The following is an 18,576-nucleotide window of genomic DNA, read 5'->3' as shown; positions in this document are numbered from 1 at the left end:
CTCTGATCTCACAGGAGGAGAGGCTGAAGAAGGAGCTGCGGGTCAAGCTGGAGCTGGCCAAGTTCCTCCAGGACACCATCGAGGAGATGGCCCTGAAGAACAAGGCAGCTAAGGGGAATGCCACCAAAGACTTCTCCGTGTTTTTCCAGAAGGTGCTGTGATGCTTCAGAGCCCTGGGGGCCTTAGCCCACTGGTCCCAAGTGCTGCTTAGGGCCTCAGGGCCACCCTGTCTTATGTAGGGGTGCGCCTCCCTTCCTCTCTTCCCTCTTGTTTACTGTGCACAGTGGGAATGGAGCCCCCTGGCCGGCGTGGGCTGGCGCTGAGAAGGCTGGGGGGCGGGGGGACTTCCTGGGCTCTGTGAGGTCAGGCCTGCTGTCCTGAGAACTTGAACTTGCTGACATTCAGAATGATTTGCCTGTGTCTCTGCACTTTGAGGCAGCCTCAGGGGAGGCAGAGTTTGGCAGATTGGGAGTCCAGACCCTGCAGTCGTGATGAGCTGGGAGGCCAGGCTGGGGGAGGAGGGGACGGACCCCAGCCTTGGCTCTGCTGGCTCTGTGGCAGGGGCGGGAAGGGTCCATGGGCAGGAGGGAGGCCAGAAGCTGCCTGGAGGCCTCACCTTCCTGGGAGCCAGTGCAGGCCTGGTGACAGGGTGGATCGAGGGGGGGTGTGGGTGGTCCTGGTCCAGGCCACTTCCAGCGAGGCACGTGGCTCAAGGCCGTGGGTGGTGCTGGGGAAGCCCGGGCCCAGGGGTGACTCACTTGATTGCTGCCACAGATCCGAGAGACTGGCGAGAGGCCCAGCAATGAGGAGATCCTGCGCTTCTCCAAGTTGTTTGAGGACGAGCTGACCCTGGACAACCTGACGCGGCCTCAGCTGGTGGCTCTGTGCAAGCTGCTGGAGCTGCAGTCCATCGGCACCAACAACTTCCTGCGCTTCCAGCTCACCATGCGGCTGCGCTCCATCAAGGCCGACGACAAGGTGGGCACGATGACACCTGACCCCGCACCTTGGGCCCCCGCTGCAGGAACGGCAGGTGTCCTGACTGTAGGGGAGGCGGAGTCACCAGCGGCCCTGTATTCCCAGCTCGGGGCTGTGGGCACTTTGCCCCTCTTTGCCCACCCTGGCCCGCGTGCACACACCCAGTGCGCATGTGCGTCTACTGGAATGACGTTGGAACTGTGTGGTCCACACGGTCTGTGCCCTGGCGTGACTTTAGGAGACCTACCCATGTCGCTAAGTATTTGTTCAAGAGATGAATTTTAGTGATTGCTTAATGTCTTGTGGTGTAGACACATCGTAATTTATTCACCATTACTGTAGCTAACATTTCACTACCATCAGCAATGCTGTGATAAACAGCTTTTACAGCTCTTTCTGGCCATGGGTCCTGTCCCTGTGCTTTAATAAAATCACCTTTTTGCACTGAAAACAAAAAAACCACTGTCTTTTAACCTAGGCTTTTGTTACCCATCTTTGACGGTTTTCATAAAAAGAGGGACCTGGAGTTGGGGGTCCTGAGGAAAAGGGCAGGAGGGTCCACAGCAAATCTTGGCCCCTGCCTGGCTCGCTCCCAGGGCTGTGCCGGCCGCCGCGTCCCCCCGCCGGGCCCGCTCACAGCCCGGCGGCCTCACTGCATGTGCCTCCGGCGTGTTCTCGGGAAGAGCTCCTAACACTCCCCCTTCCCTCCGGCCCTGGCGCCTGCGGTCTGCTCGCTGTCGGGCTCCTGGGAGGCCTCCGTCCCAGACCACTCGTCGTCTGTGTTCTCGAACGTGCTCATCGTAGCTCACAACTGGCCGTCCGCTAGCTGTGGTCGGTGGGTCCTTTTCTTTTGTTTGCTTTCTCGGGCTGGAGTGCAGTACCTAGCTGTTCCTGAACGCAGACATCGGGAGAAGTTTCTGGGCGGGGCCCACCCGGGGCTGCTCCGCTGGAGGGCCACTCACCCTGAGACCGCTAACCACGAATCGGGGCTGGCCCTGCTGCGTCTGGTCTGTTCCCCCGCCGGAGTGTGGCCTGCAGCTTCCCTGCGTCCCCTCCCGGCGCCGCCCGCATGCCGGAGCCCGGGAGGCCCCTCTGCTCTGTGCCGACGGCCTGCCGGGCCCCTCGCTTCCGCGCTGCTTAGCTGGACACCAGAGTTGTCCCCTGCACGTCCCTCTCCCCAGGCGGCAGTCTCTTGACTCTGGCAGTTTTCTCTTGGCCTGGCGAGACATCTCTGTCTCTGAGCAGTGGCCTTCGGCCTGGACTCGGAGCCTGCACTAAGTATTGACAGGTGTCGCTGGGTCCCCGGTGGCTCACATCCCTGCCTGGTCGCCCGGTCGCCTGGTCTTTCCCGGTCCACGGGATCTTGCTGTCCCGGAGCGCTGTCGTGGTAGCTGTCCAGTCCCTTCAGGCACGTTCTGGTTTGTTTCAGCGGGGTAGCTGTAGACCTCAGCGGGGTGTGATCTGATGAGAACAACTCTTCATAGTTAGAAGTGGTGGAGCGTCACTGTGGGTTTGAAACGTTGAAAAGAAATCCTTCCTGTGCTGTGGTACACAGTGTGTCTCAGAGGCCGTGAGGGGGCTGACGTGGGCAGTCCTCGATGGGCCACCTCGCTCCAGGGGAGCCTGCGTGTGGCCACCCCCCACCTCGGGAGAGGCAGTTGGAGGGCAGGTGGTCTGGGCTGGAGTCCTGGCCACTCACTTGCTTTGTGACCTTGGATGAGTCTTCTTACTGCTCAGTGCCTCAGAATCCTATGAAATAAAACAGGCTCCACTGTCGAGAAGGTAGAAGGGGTCTCCTTTCTCCTGGACATTATGTAAAAATCAAATCCAAGAAGTCTCTGGAAAGTGGGAGAAGACCCTGGGACCCCAGGGCCAGCCAGGCAGGGCCCTGTGCCTTGGTGCTGAGGGAGCAGCAGCTGAGACGTGCTGAGCAGTGCAGGCTTTCGAAGGCCTGACAGGCTCCAGGCTGGATCAGTGGGTGGCGCGTACGACTCTCGATAATAAGGTTGTAAGTTTGAGCCCTGCGTTGGGCATAGAGATTATTTTAAAAAAGAAAAGGAAGAAGAAGAAACCACACACACAGAAAAACAACCCTAACAAATGCCTGCTCTCTCTGGCCAGGGGACAGGAAAGGGGCACCCCGGAGGCACCTGGGTGGCTCAGTTGGTTAAGTGTCCGACGCTTGATTTGGCTCAGGTCATGATCTCATGGTTCGTGAGATTCTCTCTCTCTCTCTCTCTGCCCCTTCCCCACTCACACTCTCTCTCTCAAAATAAATAAACATTTTTTAAAGAAAAGAAAGGGACTGCCTAGCAGGACAGAAGGCTTCAGACAGTAGTGCTCTACTCCAGCCAGAGCCCAGAGGAAACAGTCTCCCTGCTGCAGACACTGAGTCCTCCCCCCGCTCCGGGATGGCACAGCCGGCGTGGCTGCAGGGAGGGCTGACCGGCTGCTCCTTCCTCCCCAGCACGTGGGACCGAGCCATCCCTGTGTCCCCTGGGCACGGTGTCCCTGGAGACCAGCAGGGGACCGGGACCTCCACCTCGCGTGACAGTTCCGGGACCTTTGCCACACACCCCACGGGGATGGCGTCCGGAGGCGTGTGGAGGGCTGGCGGGAAGCCGGAGCTCGAGCCCCCTCCCCCGGCAGACACGGAGGTGCCCCTCCCTCGGGCCCGGTGGAGGCTGAGTGGGAGCCCGGCAGCAGTGAGGCAGCCCCTACACGTTCCAGACTGTACCGTGGGTGTAATTTGTGGGTGTAACCGAGAGGGGGCACAGATCAGCCCCGGAAGGGAGCTTATGACTTGCATTTGTGCCTGAAACGGGTACAGCCCCGACTCAGGATCTGAGGCCTTGATGCACTGGGGACCAGGAGGTAGGAGCAAGGGAGGCCATGGGCCTTGGCCTCTGTCACTAGTGTGTCGAGCCGCCAGCTGCGGAAGGCGGCACACGGGGCCCAGGCTTTGTGTTTGGAGGGTTTGAGACCTGATTCTTGCATCCCTGTGAGAAAAGGCCGGCAGTGGGGCCACCGGAGAAGGGAGGTGAGAAAGCAGACCGGACTCCCAGAGTGGCCATGCGGGGCGCCTCACCAGGCAGCTAGGAAGTGGGCCGCGTGGAGACATCGCCTCCAGGAGAAAAGAGGAGGCGAGGGGCGCCTGTGGACTCATTCGGTTAAGTGTCAGCTCTTGATTTTAGCTCAGGTCATGGTCTCACGGTTGGTGAGATCGAGCCCCACATCAGCTCCACACTGAGCAAGGAGGATGTTTGGGATTCTCTCTCCCTCTCTCTGCCCCTCCCCTGCTTGCATTCTCTCTCTCTCTAAATATATAAATAAAGAAAAAAGGGAGAAAGAAAACCAAATGGAATTTTTGAATTGAAAAATATAATTGAAAATAAAAAGCTCAATGGATGAGCTCTGCAGGAGAAAGGAGAGAACAGAAGACAGGATTGGTGAACTTTTAAGATAAAACTCTAGTGGGGCGCCTGGGTGGCTTAGTGGGTTAAGCGTCCGACTTTCGCTCAGGTCATGATCTCGTGGTTCGTGGGTTCGAGCCCCGCGTCGGGCTCTGTGCTGACTGCCAGCTCAGAGCCTGGAGCCTGTTTCAGTCTGTGACTCCCTCTCTCTCTGACCCTCCCCTGCTCATGCTGTCTCTCTCTCTCTCTCCTAGAAATTAAAAAAAACAACAACAACAACAACAACTCTAGAAATCTCCCCTCCAGGGTGGCTCCCCACCAGCTGGCTCAGGTGGAGGAGTGTGCCACTTTTTTTTTTTTTTTTTTAATGTTTTATTTAGTTTTGAGAGAGGAGGAGTTTTGGGGGAGGGGCAGAGAGAGAGGGGGAGACACAGAATCCAAAACAGGCTCCAGGCTCTGAGCTGCCAGCACAGAAGAACCCAACGCAGGGCTCAGACTCGTGAACCGTGAGATCCTGATCTGAGCTGAAGTCAAATGCTTAAACAACTGAGCCACCCAGGAGCCCCAAAGAGTGTGTGACTCTTGATCTTGGGTTGTGAGTTCAAGCCCCATGTTGGGTGTAGAAATTACTTAAATAAAAACTTAGAAAAAAACCCACCCATCTGAACATCTGAGAAAACAGTTAAAAAACAAGCAGGGTCTCAGCCACCTGTGGGATCAGAGGAAAGCATCTAACATACTCGTCATCGGAGTTCTGGAAAGAGAATAGGGAGACTAGAGCTGGGAAAGTGCTCAAAGAAATAACTCCTGAACTTCCCACATTCAGTAAGGGATCTAAGGCAACACACTTTATTTGTATTACATTTTTTTAAAGTTTATTTTGTGACAGAGCGCACACGGGTGTGTATGTGAGCAGGGGAGGGGCAGAGAGAGGGAGACCGGGAATCCCAAGCAGGCTCCACACTGTCCGCGCAGAGCCCAGCATGGGGCTCGAACTCACAAACCGTGAGATCATGACCGGAGCCGAAATCAAGAGTAGGATGCGTAACCAGCTGAGCCACCCAGGCGCCTGAGTCAACGCATTTTTAGAAGCTGAGTGAACCTCAGCGGGCCCGGCCCAAAGCTTCCCGCGTGAAGAGCGATCACAGTGACGCAAAGTAACACCAGGACAGATGGTTCGGACGGCGGTCAGAGAGACTGGCATCTGGCGCCGGGGGGCGGGGGACGACTCCACAGACCGCAGACCGCCTGTCAGAAACTGTGCGGCTGGATGGAGGGGAGCGATATTTCTCACATCCTGGAAAAAACCTGTCGGCTCCCAACCTTCTATGCAGCAAATAGCCTATAAAAAGGGGCGAGTCCAGACATTCTCAGAAGAAGGAAAACAGGACTGGCCGGCAGCACATCTGCCGTACGAGAACCTGGAGAACGGCCTCTCAGCAGGAAGTCGTGGATCCTTGAACAACGTGGAGGTTAGGACACTGGGCCCCCGCACAGCCCCGCACGGCGGCACCTTCCTTCCTGCGGGAGTGAAGTCACATTACACTGTGTAAGTTACCACAGCTGCACGAATGCTGTCAACATAAATTGTCTAGAAGGCAGCAGAAGCACCTTGTGAGTGTGTGTAAGTGGCTGCACTTGTTACAGGATTCTTGGCTCTGTGGGGTTTCAAGTTATCTGAGAGAGAAAATGCCCAAGATTAAAGGGAAGAATACCCAAACCACATGGATTTGACTCCATGAAAAATGCGCTCGTGCTGGGCAAGCAGGTGGCACAGCCCTGCCCTCCGTGCAGGACTTTGGGCTCCCGAGAAACTTAACTGCCGGTGGCCTGCTGTTGACCTGAAGCCTTACTGGGGACATGAACGGTTCATTAATCCCTGCTTTGTGCGTCTCGTGTATTACATACTGTGTCCGTGTGACGGAGTAAGCGAGGGGAAGGAAGACGGACGTTCCCAGCGTGCGGCGTTGACGGAAGCCTGTGCGTCAGTGGGCCTGCGCGGGCTCAGCGGGCCGGCGACCCCTGGAACGTGAAGAATGACCGCGGGCGGCCCGGTGGACTCCCTTCCCGTTGGCTTTCTGACCGCCGCGTGGTGGCTGAAGCAGAAGCGCCAGCGCCGTGCGGGCTCCCGGGAAGGAGGACACGCTAAGACGGGCTTGCACGAGAAGGAGAGGGCCGAGGGGCGTCCAGGGGGCGGGGTTTCCGCACTGCGTGGCCTGGAACAAGGACACGGATGGTGTGCGTCTGACGCCCGGAGCAGCCACCGAAGGTGCCCTGCGAGGAGGCCGACTCGGAAGCGTGTGGAACTCGTGTTTCCCACGGGAAGGTGGGAAAGGAAAACAAAAGCCCAGTTTTTTCATAATCCCCCCAAACGGGAAACAGCCCAGTTGTCCTTCGGTGGGAGAAGGTTTAGCCAGGATGTTCACACCGTGCAGCGCTACGTGGCCGTTGGTAACATGCACACGGCCTGCGGGCGCCGCCCGGGGACGCCCCATCCGTGCGGCGCTCACACACAGATGCAGACGGGACGGGACGGCTGGATTAGTGGTTGCCTCGGGCTTGGGAGGGGGCAGTGTGTCTGCAGGATGAGAGAGTTTCCTGCCGTGACTGGCTTGATGTCCCGGCTTCATTCTGCGTCTGGTTTTGTCACTGCGGTTCGGGAGACGCTGCCGCTGGGGGAAACTGTCCGTTACGCCTGCGCGCTGATCCCCACTCACCTCGGGATGAAAAGCTTCGCTCAGAAAACGGGAGCGATGGAACCGTCTGCCTCCCGGGGTCATTCTGAGGCTGAGTGGGGGGGGGCCGCGTGAGGCCGCGGGTGCGCTGCCCGGCACAGACGCGGAGCCACTCTGCTTCTTTCTTCTCACCCCTCCCCTGTCGCCCCTGCACTGTTTCTGTAACATTCTGTGTCTTCTGTCTCCGGGATTCTGGTTTATTTTTCTCCCTTGCATCACTGTGGCCTCAGGCTGGGGGGGTGGCCCTCTGGCTGAGGGGGGGCCTCTGGCTGAGGTCAGGATTGCCCCGCTCTCCACCCTTCCTCCGTCCTGCGGATGTCAGGAACCATGGGGCGGTGGGGAGGAGAGCACCGGGGTTCACGAGGAGGGGGAAGAAGAGGGAGGCGGTGTCAAGTGCAAGGGGCAGGGCGTGGGCAGAGGCCGGGTCAGTCCTGGCCACTCTGTGCCTCCCCAAGGCCCCCACTCCCCATCAGACAGTTCTGGTCACTTCGGGCCCAAAGCTGAGGCCTTAGTGGTGGCCCCTCACCCTGCGCTTGGTGAGGCGCCTCAGGAAGCTGTCTCACGGTTAGATGCTGGGCTCTGAGCACGTTCACAGAGACACCACAGCCCTCCAGTGACCTCTCCGTGTGTGGGTCATTGCCTTTCACAGCTGATCGCCGAGGAAGGGGTGGACAGCCTGAACGTCAAGGAGTTGCAGTCGGCGTGCCGGGCACGAGGCATGCGGGCCCTCGGGGTCACGGAGGATCGTCTGAGGGAGCAGCTGAAGCAGGTGCGTGGTCGAAGGCTTTCCCGTCTGTTGGACCAGCACAGAGAGGCCTGTTGCGGAAAGACCCGCCCCCCGGGCTCTGGGTCCCAGGAGAGGCAAACGGGACGAGGCCAGTGGGTGAGTCTGTGTCTTGAACCTTCGACTGCAGTGGCTGGAGCTGCACCTGCATCAGGAGATCCCCACGTCCCTGCTCATCCTGTCCCGGGCCATGTACCTCCCAGACACCCTCTCGCCCGCCGACCAGCTCAAGACCACGCTGCAGACACTCCCGGAGATCGTGGTGCGTGCCGCCCGGAGGCCCCTTCTGCGGCTCACGCCGGAAGGGGCCCCTCGCTTCTGGGGGAGGCAGCTGCAGAGACACCCCCTCCTTGGTCGGGGCAGCCCTTGGGTCCGCCCCCACCCTCCCGCTTCTCTCTCGCCTGTGTTCTCCGAGTGCCGAGCACTCCAGCGGCACGTGAGAAGGCGGCCCTTGGCCCCATTCGCCCACAGCTGGGGTCCCCGCGGTGCGAGCCGCTCCCCCTGGGAGCCCCGGCCGCGGCCCCTCTCAGACATGCAGGCAGGGGCCGGGGTGCCGCGCGGGCCTCACGGGCGTCCCCTCTCTGAAGGCGAAGGAGGCGCAGGTGAAGGCGGCCGAGGTGGAGGGCGAGCAGGTGGACAACAAGGCAAAGCTGGAGGCCACGCTGCGGGAGGAGGCGGCCATCCAGCAGGAGCTCCAGGAGAAGGAGCTGCGCCGGCGCTCGGGGGCGGCGGTGAGCGGGGCGCGGCCGCGCGGAGGGTGGCCCGGCAGGCGGGGGCCTTTCCGAGAGACCGCGTGTGCACCGGGCCCGGGCCCCGCGGCCCGCCGCCTCTGTCCTGGAACGGTTGGGAGCCACAGCGGGTGTGGGGGTGCCCCGGGTGGGGCTGCGGCCCCGGAGTGGGGGCCCTCGAGGGGTGTCCTCTGGAAGGCGTGGGACAGCTTCCCGGGGCTGCCAGGGAAGGGCCGACGGTGGAATTAGATGCCAGAGCCGCTCAGCCGGGGGCCTCGATTGACCCGGGAAGCGCGGCGCCCAGCCGCCTGGGTCGTGTCAGGGCGCCTGTCCGAGTCCCGCGGCGAAGCTCACAGCGCGTCACCTGCTGCCGGTCGACAGGCCCTCACAGCGCCCACTGGCACAGAGCAGGCCTGTCGAAAGCACGCCCCAGCCCCGGCCGGTGCCGACGCCTCGGGACGGCGGCCGGGGCGCAGCTGAGCCGCCAGTGCTCTTGGTTTTAGAAGGAAGCGGAGCTGGAGGTGACCGCAGAGACTGCCCCCGGGAGGCCAGTGGCCGAGCTGCAGCCGGAAGTGTCCGAGGCGACCCTGCCGTCCGAGGCCCTGAAGGACCCCGCCCCCATCCTGGAAGCCTCGAAGGTAACCGCGCCCGCGCACGCCCGGTGGCGGCTGTGTTGGAGCTGAACGGGAGGGTGAAGGGGGGCTGGCTCGAGGGTCGGGCTCCTGAGGAATAAGGTCGTGCGGGCTACGGCCTGGCTTAGGGCAGTAGTAGACCAGAGAGAGGTTTCTGGGAGGTGCGTCGTGGTGAGAGAAGAGCTGGCTGGGCTGCAGGCTTCGGGCGTGAGCGCCTGGAAGGTTGAGGCGCCCTCTGAACCCCGAATGGCAGGGGCTCGCCCAGAGGCAGGTCTGCAGGCCCGTTCCTTGGCTGGGCTGCGCGCTGTCCCCTGCCCCGTCCCCGCCTGATGTGCTGTGCGCCGTAGCGGCCCTTCTGCCGGGGTGGCCTCACTGTCCGGCCCGTAGCCCACTCCCCTCGCGGGACGCCTTCCGTCTTGAACTCCTAGGTGTCAGGTAGACACACAGCGGAGGCATCAGTTTGGCAGCAGAGTAGGAGAGAGACCAGGGCATTAGACCCACGTTGGGTGATTTCGAGCAGGGTCCCAGGGGGCTGAGCGAGGGTGGCCTCCGTGTGCAGAGGTCAGAGGAGATGCAGGGTGGTAATGGCAGCGGCAGTTGGGCCTCCCCCCCCTCCCCCGCAGCCCAGCATGTCTGCGCCTGAGTTGGAGGAGGCTGCGTCGGGGGGACGGTGGGCTTCGTCGGGGGTATTGAGGGCCGAGTGGGGAAGGCCTGAAGACTGACTCCTAATGGGGGGGGGGGGTCTGTGGCCTCAGCGGGAGCAGTTTGGAGTGGAAGTGGCAGGAGAAGGCCCCCCACGGGTGTCTCCAGGCCTGGGGGAGGGCGGGGAGGGCCGCACGGGAGCAGGGAGGCTTGGGGCTCGGGGAAGATCTAGACCGGAAGCCGAGGGGTAGTGGGTCTGCTGGTGTCTGCTGGGGGGGTGAGGGGTAGTGGTGGGGAGGGAGGCCAAGGCCATCCTGAGACGACCTAGGAGACCCATGGAAACAGACGTGCGGTGGTGTCAGCACCTCGAGGCAGGACGGCGGGGAGAGGGTCCTGGGAGCCTGGCCAAGCTGGCCTCAAATGGTGACCCGAGGAATGGCCAGGGCCCGAGTTGTCTGGGTCGTTTTTAAGTGGGGGGGCCAAGGCTGGGGTGTGGACAGCTGAGCAGAGATGGAGCCCGGCTGGGCCCACGTGGTTCAGGGAGAAGGAGGCACCTGTCATTAAACAGCTGGGGCGCTGGGCTGTCTCCACGGAACCGAGGCATCCCCTCCACGGATTCGAGACCTGAGTGAGAAAGGATGCATGGAACTCTCCAGAGAACCAGGCCTTACCCCGAATTTCCTAGCAGGAGAACCTCTGTTCCCTGGAAAGATGCCATAAAGAGTGAGTGGAACAAGTGGGCGTGTTCTGGCTTACGGCTGCCTCTCAGGTTTTAGTGGCGCCGAGCGTCTGCAGGGGCCAACGGAGACGCCGCACAGCTCTTCTGTGGGGGGACGTGGGGGACGGACGGAGACCCCGGCTCTACCTCTGCACAGAAATCGATCTTGCAGCCGAAACCCTTTCCATGGAGAAACCCAGGCCCTCGTGGCTTCACAGGCAAAGCTCCCAGTGAGTCTGAATGTGTAAGGAAGGGATCCTTCCGGTGGAAGATCGTCTCCTAGGTCACTGTGCGGTGAGCACCGGGTCCTCAGGAGAAGACTTCGGAACCGCGTCCTGCGTGAACATGGGTGTGAAAGTTCTGAGCAAACTGGTAGCAGGTCGCATGCGTCTGTTGTGTAGAAACCCCGTGCTCTCGTGGGGCTTGTCCTGGAGCCCAGAACGGCGGTCAGCGTGATGACCATGTAACACGCCGGAGGGAAAAGCCACGTACAATCATCTCAGCAAATGCAGAAAAAAGTACTTCACGGAATCCAGCATCTGTTCCTGATGAGGAAACACATTTCTCAGCCAGCAGAGGGGACTGTCACCCCAGTGAAAAGACATCTGTAGAGATGCCGCAGCTGGCACGGCCCCTGGCCAGGGCGCCCGCTCCTGTTAGCCCCGTGCAGAGATTGGGGCCAGGACACCGAGGCAAGAAAAAAAATAAAAGCACGGAGCCAAAAGGAAGAAATGAAACTGCCCATTCACAGAGCGTGTGAGCAGCTGCCAATCCGCTGTGTTCTCTGTACGGGTAATGGGCAGTTGGGTTGAAGTTTCAAAAAGTATCGTTTCCAGCCCCTAAGGTGACCTGTACGCTGAACGCGGTCAAGTGTTGAGGTTCATTACCTGGAACAGATTTCCTGCACTCAGATGCCTGCAAGGTTAATTCTCCAACTGATCCACAGGTTCAAAACCATCAACATCCCAGTAGGCTCTTTGTTGAAACGAACAGACTTCTAAGATGTCTGTGAAAGTTCAGAGGAGCCACAGTGCAGACCGGTGGTGAGCGCGTTGGGTGTGTGCTCTGGACAGAACACCGTTCAGCACCTGAGAGGCGCTGGCAACACCGAGTCTCCCCTTAAGGGGGTGACCTGCTCGCTGAGCGACCAGACAGCTGCTCCGAGGTTTCGGGGGGGGCGAGGGGCCCCGATCAGGGGTGCTGGTTTCCTGGGTGCGCGTGCAGGTCATGGGCACGCTCCGGCACGCCTGGGTGCCACAGATGGAGAGCACGGGGACTGTGCATCTCCTCTGGCCTCTGCCCACGGCGGTGGGAGCGGACTCCCGGGCGGGGTAAGGACTCCCGAGCTGCACCTTGGTTTTCTCCCCAGGAAGAGGAAATCACGAAGGAGGAGATTGACATAATCAGCAACGCCTGCTCGAAGCTGAAGGAGCAGAAGTCGTCCCTGACCAAGGAGAAGGAGGAGCTGGAGATGCTGAAGGAGGACGTCCAGGACTACAGCCAGGTGCGCGGGGCGCGGGGGGCGGGGGGGGGGGGGGAGGGGGCGGGGCGGGTGGGTGGGGCGGGGGGCGGGGCCGGGGGCGGGTGCCCTTCCACTCCGCAGGCCTGGACCAGGAAAGGTACCCCGGGGCCCCACAGCTGCTGGAGGCGCCTGCCCCAGGTCCTCCTGCGCCCCGGCTGCCTTCCTCAGCGACAAGGACTCGCCCCTTGTAGTTTTTAAAGGCACATGAGGGATCGGATGAATGGTCTGGTTGTTTGATAAAGGAAATCTTAGTTTCTTTCATACTTACTGGAAAGAGACTTCTTTCTTACACAGTTCTTTTACTTTGTTTTTTGAGTTTTTTTTCTATAAGAAAATACGTTTGTTTACAAATATTACTTTATTATCTGATTTCCAAGAGCTGTGTTGCCATCTGGCTGGCTGAGTTGTGGAGCGTGCAACTCTTGACCTTGGGGTTGTGAGTTTGAGCCCTACATCGGGCGTAGAGCCCACTTTCTAAAAAGGTGTAAAAGAGCTCTGTTCTCACAGATCTGTTTGGAAGAGCTGAACTAGTTTTGACATTGGTAAAAAGAATTTGCCATTTTCATAGCAACCCTCTTGCTGTGTGACTTCTCTGTTGGAAATAAGGTGTTTACCAGAAACTCAGTCTTTTTCCTCATCTCCAGCCCCATCTTCATTCTTCCCTGTAATGCTTGCTCATGGGGAGAAACCATGACTCAACTTAAGAAGACATTTTTTGTTCCTTGATTCTTCCATCCGTTTATTTAGTCTCTTAAATTATGTAGAAAGTTGATGTTCAAATAGATTCCATTTTCTTTGCTACAGAAACAATATTTGAGTTTGGAAAACTAAGCTGATTTGTAGGATACAAATAAGACTTCGCAGCTCTCTGTGGCTGGAATTAGTGTGTTTCTTTTCTGTTTTGTTAATGACCTGGAACTGTCTTTGTGATACCACTTTGGGTTATTTTAACTTTTACAAGGTAAAGTTAATTGTAAGGTTCCTTTTTTTTTTTTTTTGAGACAATCTTTTATCACTAACTTAATTAGGACCTGCAAGAGATCAAGAAGGAACTTTCAAAGACGGGCAAAGAGATCTATGTGGAAGAGTCTAAAGCCAGCAAGAGGCTGACGAAGAGGGTGCAGCAGATGATCGGGCAGATAGATAGCCTGCTGGCACAGCTGGAGACAGACCAGAAGGCCGGCAAGCTGGGCGCGGCCGCCGAGGGCCCGCCTGCGGGGTGAGCGTGATCACATGCCAGCACGGGGAGACTCGGGGCCTGTCTGACCTTGACGTGCTTCTCTGCCATGGTGCCAGCCAGAAGCCCAGCCTCATCTTTTCAGGATCCACTTCTCAGTAATTGTTTGCTGAAGTAGCTCCCGGGGTCACCTCTTCTGCACACGTACGCACACACACGCACGCATGCATGCCTCAGCCACTGTCAGGACCACAGCAGCTCTGTGGCCTGGCTGGTCCCCCCTGGCCACCATAGCCTTCCCCTCTCTCCAGGCTGCCATCAAGCTGGTCCTTCCAGAATGTACTTAGGACTGCAGCTCCCCTGGGAGCCCCAGGCTTTCCTCTCTCCAGCTGCAGCCACACTCTGCTCTGATTCCCCAGACGCACAGGTGCTGTCCTGCCTCCTCCCTCTTCCCGAGCCCTCTACACACACGTGCTCAGTGACAGCCCTCACCCTGGAGGTCGTTGTGTGAGTGGCTGTCAGGCCAAGGAGGCGACCCTGCCAGGTGGCAACGGCTGACGCTCCGGGCTGGGCACTGTGTGCTGAGCGCCTGCGTCTCGGGGGCGGGGGGCTGGCTGCAGGGCCCCTGCTGTCCTCGGGTTGGGGGTTTTCACCCCCAGGACAAGGTCAGGGCCCTTTCCAGAGGTGACCTGCCATGCAGTGTGGGCCCACTGTGACCATGACACAGACAGGCCCGAGGAACCTGGTCCCCATAACCACGGGGCTCTGTGTCCCCATCGCCGGTGCAGAGGCGGGGCTCACAAGGGGACTGCACACATGCGGAGGCCGGGGACTGGAGTGGCTTCTGGTTTTGTCCGCGCCTTCCCACGTGCAGGAGCATGGGAGCCCCGGAGGGAGAGGGCGTCCGGGTCGGGGCTGTGGCCTGCGGGAGGCCCGGGGGGGCTGTGGGTGCGTCTGTGCCACCTGCAGGCTGTGTCCCCCCAGGGAGACCGTCATCAGCACCGCCGAGCTCATCAGTGCCATGAAGCAGATCAAGCACATTCCGGAGAACAAGCTCATCAGCTTGGTCTCGGCGCTGGATGAGAATAAGGATGGCAAGGTCAACATCGACGATCTCGCCAAGGTGAGTCGGGCGGCTGGGGCCGGGCCGGGGGCTTGCACTGGGCGCGTTGTCCCCACGCGGCCCCGTCCCTGCCCTCACACAGAGCGAGGAACACGGTGTCAGGATGCCCATCCAGAGCAGCCCGCCTACTTTTTGACAGGGCACTTGGCTCCTCCTGCATCGAGCGGGTCTGTGGGCGGTCTGGGAAGTGGGTCACCGGCAGGGCGCCTGGGGCTCGCGGACCTCGGGGAGGCCGTGTGTCCGCTTCAGTCCCGGCGGCGAGCGTGTGGGCACGGGGGCCACTCGGGTCCCTGGTGCGGAGAGCTGGGCCGCCTGGGAAACCCAGAGTGGTGTCCCCCTTCGTAAGGAGGCCTGTGGGCTCGTGTTTCCCAGGAGAGAGGCTCTTCACAGTGCTGGATCGGTTCCTAGTCTTTCCAGCTAGTTAGCGAGTTTTTGTACGTTTCCCAAGCAGATCTGACTTACCGTGTTGTCCAGCGGGAAGGGCAGGTGTCAGCAGGCACACACGCTGGGCGTCATTGCTCTGCCGGCGGCAGAGGCTGGGAGGCCCGAGCCCATGCAACCTGCCCCTTCCCGGGGGCCCCTCTCCTTGGTGCGGACGGCAGCTCGCGTGTTCTCGCCCTGCACACTGCTGGACCCTGTCCAGGGCAGGCCCCCAGGCCCCGAGCAGGGAGCCAGCGCAGCAGTCTCGCGTGCCGTCCGGCCTGCCTTGCGCTTCACCACTCCTTCCTGCACCCCAGGCCCCGTAGGAAGCGCCCCCGGCGTCCTCGAGAACCGCACATCCCCTGCTCCCGGAGCCCCTCTCTCTCGGGGCGCGTAGCCTGGTCTGGGGCTTGGTCTGTTGGCCTCCTAGGGGTGGGTGGTGTCTGGTCCTCTGAGAACCAGGGCAGCCGAGGGACCCCGGGGGCTTCACGCTGGGACAGTGCTGATGGCCATTCAGCAAGGCAGCCGGGGTCACAGCTTGAGGGGAGCCGTGCCGTGTTCCCAGCGTGTCCCCCGTGCGCTCCCCCGAGTCCCCTGTCCCTGTCGTGTGTGCCTAGGTGATCGACCTGGTGGACAAAGAAGACATTCAGATCTCCACCAGCCAGATGGCCGAGATTGTCGCCATGTTGGAAAAGGAGGGGAAGGTGGAGGAGAAGGAGAAGGCCAAGGAGAAGGCGGAGAAGGAGGCGGAGAAGGAGGCTGCTGAGGTGAAGAATTAGGGGCCGCCCTGCTCGCGGGCACCCTGGGGCCCTTGCCGTGTCTGCCTCCCTCCCGGTGCGCCGGCTGCCGCGGTGCTGCTGTGCCAGTGATGGCTTTGAGGTGATTCGTAGTGACAGATCTAATATTTTATCTGGAATAAATCAGAAACTTCCATAATCAAGTAATTTTTAATTTTCATCATTCCATGAAGATTCATTCAGTCTGGAGTCCCCGCCTCCAGGGGCTCATGTCTGGACTCACAGCGGCGGCCCCGGCCCCGGTGGCCGGGCAGTCGTGGCCGCACGCGGGCCTCCTGGCTCCCGAGGCGGGCCGGGGCACACTGGGGCACTGTCCCCGGAGGAGAAAGGGCCGGCCGAGTGGACGGGAAGGGGACACACGCAGCCCTCCCCAGTGCTGGAGAAGACGCGTCCGGTAGTCGGTCTGCGCACTGGCTTCCTGACTATCAGCGTTAAAAGCACCGATTCGTGCACATTTCCAACGTCGTCTCTGTAGCGACGGGGATCCCGTGGCCTCTGGAGAAGCAGTTCCCGGTCATGTATGTCAGCTCTTGCCCGATCTAACCTCTGATTGTCACCCCGTCCTTCAGCAGTCGGCTAGTACGGGATTTTTCCGCACGACGGTCTGCCCACCGTGTGAGTGAGAGCTAACGGGAATCGTGTCGTGAGACGTATTAATGAAGCCCTTGAAAATTAAGCATTTCCATTTGAGTAATTTATCAGGCTGTTGTGGCTTTTAAAAAGTTTCCCATTTGGGGCCGTTAGCACCTCATCGCCCCTGTGGGGGATCAGAGCAGGTCCCACCGTGTGCCCGGGCCTGTGCTCTGCGTGTGCCCCTCCCCGTAGCCCTGCAGCACAGGGGTCCATGTTGCTCCCGCCCGCGCACTGCTGCCCCCGGCCCACCCCCGGGACACGCAGGCTGCCGGCTGTGCTCCTGGTCCTGAGGTGGCGTATCCTGGGGGGCTTCAGAAAGGCAGGACCCCGGTGTGGGTCTGCGTAGCGTGGCCCGGCATGCCTCTGTGGGGAGTGGGATGACCTCCGTGGGCTTGGCGCCCGGCCCTGGCGTCTGGTCATCTCGGCACCTGGCAGCTCGGGGCGGTGGTGCTCGGTGGGGGGTGGCCTGTGGTCTCAGCCCTGAGGCACTGGTCCTTCGGAGGCCACATCCGTTTCGGGCAAGAACGTTCTTTCAGGGGAATCTGAGCATAGGGGTCAGAAGGACGGTAACAGAGCAGCCGGAGCGGCGGAGCCCCCACAAACCCCGGCTTCTACGTTACTTGAAGCTTTTCATTCAGCCGTTAAAAGAGGAAACTTGACAAAATAGGAATAAGATTATGTATCATCATATGTAAACCTTTGTACAGTAGCAGTTGCGTTCTAAAGGGTTTTTACTTCAGTTGTTGGAGACAGAAATATATATATTCTAGATGCTTAATGAATATTTATGAATGACCTTACACTCACCTCACTAGCGGGTTTTCAGCCGTAGGAAGCGTGCGCATGCGCAGGTCTTGGGTCACCCACGTGCCCTGTGGGTGGCAGTGGCCTTTTCTGTGGGCACTGCCTTGGGACCCGGCGAGCCGTGCCCACCTCCCATCCTCAGCCTCGGCGCTCCTGGCTTCCCCACCGCGTGCTGTCCCTGCGGCGCTCGCGCTGTGCCCCTGACCTGGGTCTCTGCACTGTCACCCCTGGGTGCCACGGGGCCTCTCGAATGCATATGGGCCTGTCCCGCCGCTGGCAGCCTTCAGTGTCGGTGAGTAGGCTGCAGGGCCCCCTGTCGTGTGTGGGCTTTTACCGCTGTAACTTCACTGACCGCCTGGTGCAGGCAGGGGACAGCAGCCCCAGAGACAGAGGCGTGCGCTAAGGGTCAGCCTCCCTGCTCTGTCCAGGGGGGGCTCCCGTATTTTCAGGACCCGGGGGGAAAGTGGGGTACGGCCACTTGAGAATGAAACAGGAATTCCTAGCACTTGCCTCCTCCTTCACTCTGCCTGAACACCCGCTCTTTTAGTTGGGATTCAGGAAATTGCATGTGGCCCCTGGAGCCCTTCTGGAATGTCAGAATCCAGACTTTGTAACTGAAGGGCACTTTGTAATTTTTGAAGAAGCAGCCACAGGCAGTGGCTCTCACAGCGCAGCCTGGGGTCCGCAGGGCCCACGTGTCGTCCTGGGGTCCCAGGGCCGTCCCACTGAGAGCCTCCCTCCTGGGCTGCGTGTAAACATCTTTTGTAGAAATAGGGTTTTTATTAAAACATGAAATTACTGCTCCCGTAACATCTCAAAAGTAAGGTCTTTGAATCACGTGACACATCAGAAGTCAAGGTGGCAAATGTCAGGGTTGTTGCAGCATCTGCCTCTGTGACAGCTGTGCGCCCCGCGGTCTGGCTCTGCCTCTGCAGCGGAAGGGGTGGCAGGTGGCGGTATGTGTGGATGTGCTACGCGAGGCCAGATTCCAGATGGAGAGTCCCCTTCCGGCGCTGTGGCCCTGGCCTGGGGTGTCCGCTCGCCTTGTGACGGCGTGCCTCGGGCCCGGGCACCCAGACTGATCCCCATGGTGGTGACTAGACGCTGAACTTGATGTAAGGAGAAGGTTTAATAAAGCACTGTCTCGATGACTTCTGCCTGCCGTGCAATGGCTGCTTTGTCCGGATCGGGGACGGGGTGGGGGGGGGCACGGAGTGCCCGGGCTGCCCCTCCCCCAGCCCTCAGTGGGTGCCTTGGGGCCTGGGTGGGCAGAACTGGGATCCTGGCTCAAGGGTCACCCAGGAGGGCATGGTTCTCTGTGTGAGATACTCTGGGACGACGACTCGGGGGAGTGGGGGCTGCCCAGGGGCCTCCAGGGGCTCTCCCTTCCCTACCCTGCAGCCTGCTCCCCAGAGCGCTGAGGGGGCATGTGGGCAGCAGGGCCGCCTCGGGCTGCCTGTGCCCTGGGAG

General features: G+C 60.2%; 1 protein-coding gene across 1 annotated transcript in view; it reads left to right on the top strand.

Annotated features, from left to right (window-relative positions):
* LETM1 (leucine zipper and EF-hand containing transmembrane protein 1) overlaps positions 1 to 18,257 on the top strand; it is a 39,061-nt gene extending 20,804 nt beyond the window's left edge. The window contains exons 5-14 of the mRNA XM_039232112.1: positions 15 to 152; positions 775 to 978; positions 7,776 to 7,895; positions 8,041 to 8,172; positions 8,498 to 8,641; positions 9,142 to 9,276; positions 12,000 to 12,134; positions 13,181 to 13,371; positions 14,314 to 14,452; positions 15,490 to 18,257. Of these exons, the coding sequence (XP_039088043.1) occupies positions 15 to 152; positions 775 to 978; positions 7,776 to 7,895; positions 8,041 to 8,172; positions 8,498 to 8,641; positions 9,142 to 9,276; positions 12,000 to 12,134; positions 13,181 to 13,371; positions 14,314 to 14,452; positions 15,490 to 15,651 (1,500 nt within the window). The 3' untranslated portion in view covers positions 15,652 to 18,257. The remainder of the gene's footprint in view (positions 1 to 14; positions 153 to 774; positions 979 to 7,775; positions 7,896 to 8,040; positions 8,173 to 8,497; positions 8,642 to 9,141; positions 9,277 to 11,999; positions 12,135 to 13,180; positions 13,372 to 14,313; positions 14,453 to 15,489) is intronic.
* The last annotated feature ends 319 nt before the right edge of the window (positions 18,258 to 18,576 follow it).

Source organism: Hyaena hyaena, unplaced genomic scaffold (genome assembly GCF_003009895.1).
Source record: "Hyaena hyaena isolate Hyena2069 unplaced genomic scaffold, ASM300989v1 scaffold_63, whole genome shotgun sequence".
Classification (NCBI taxonomy): Eukaryota; Metazoa; Chordata; class Mammalia; order Carnivora; family Hyaenidae; genus Hyaena; species Hyaena hyaena.
Note: the sequence above shows the minus strand (reverse complement) of the source record. Positions and strands in the feature narration are given on the sequence as shown.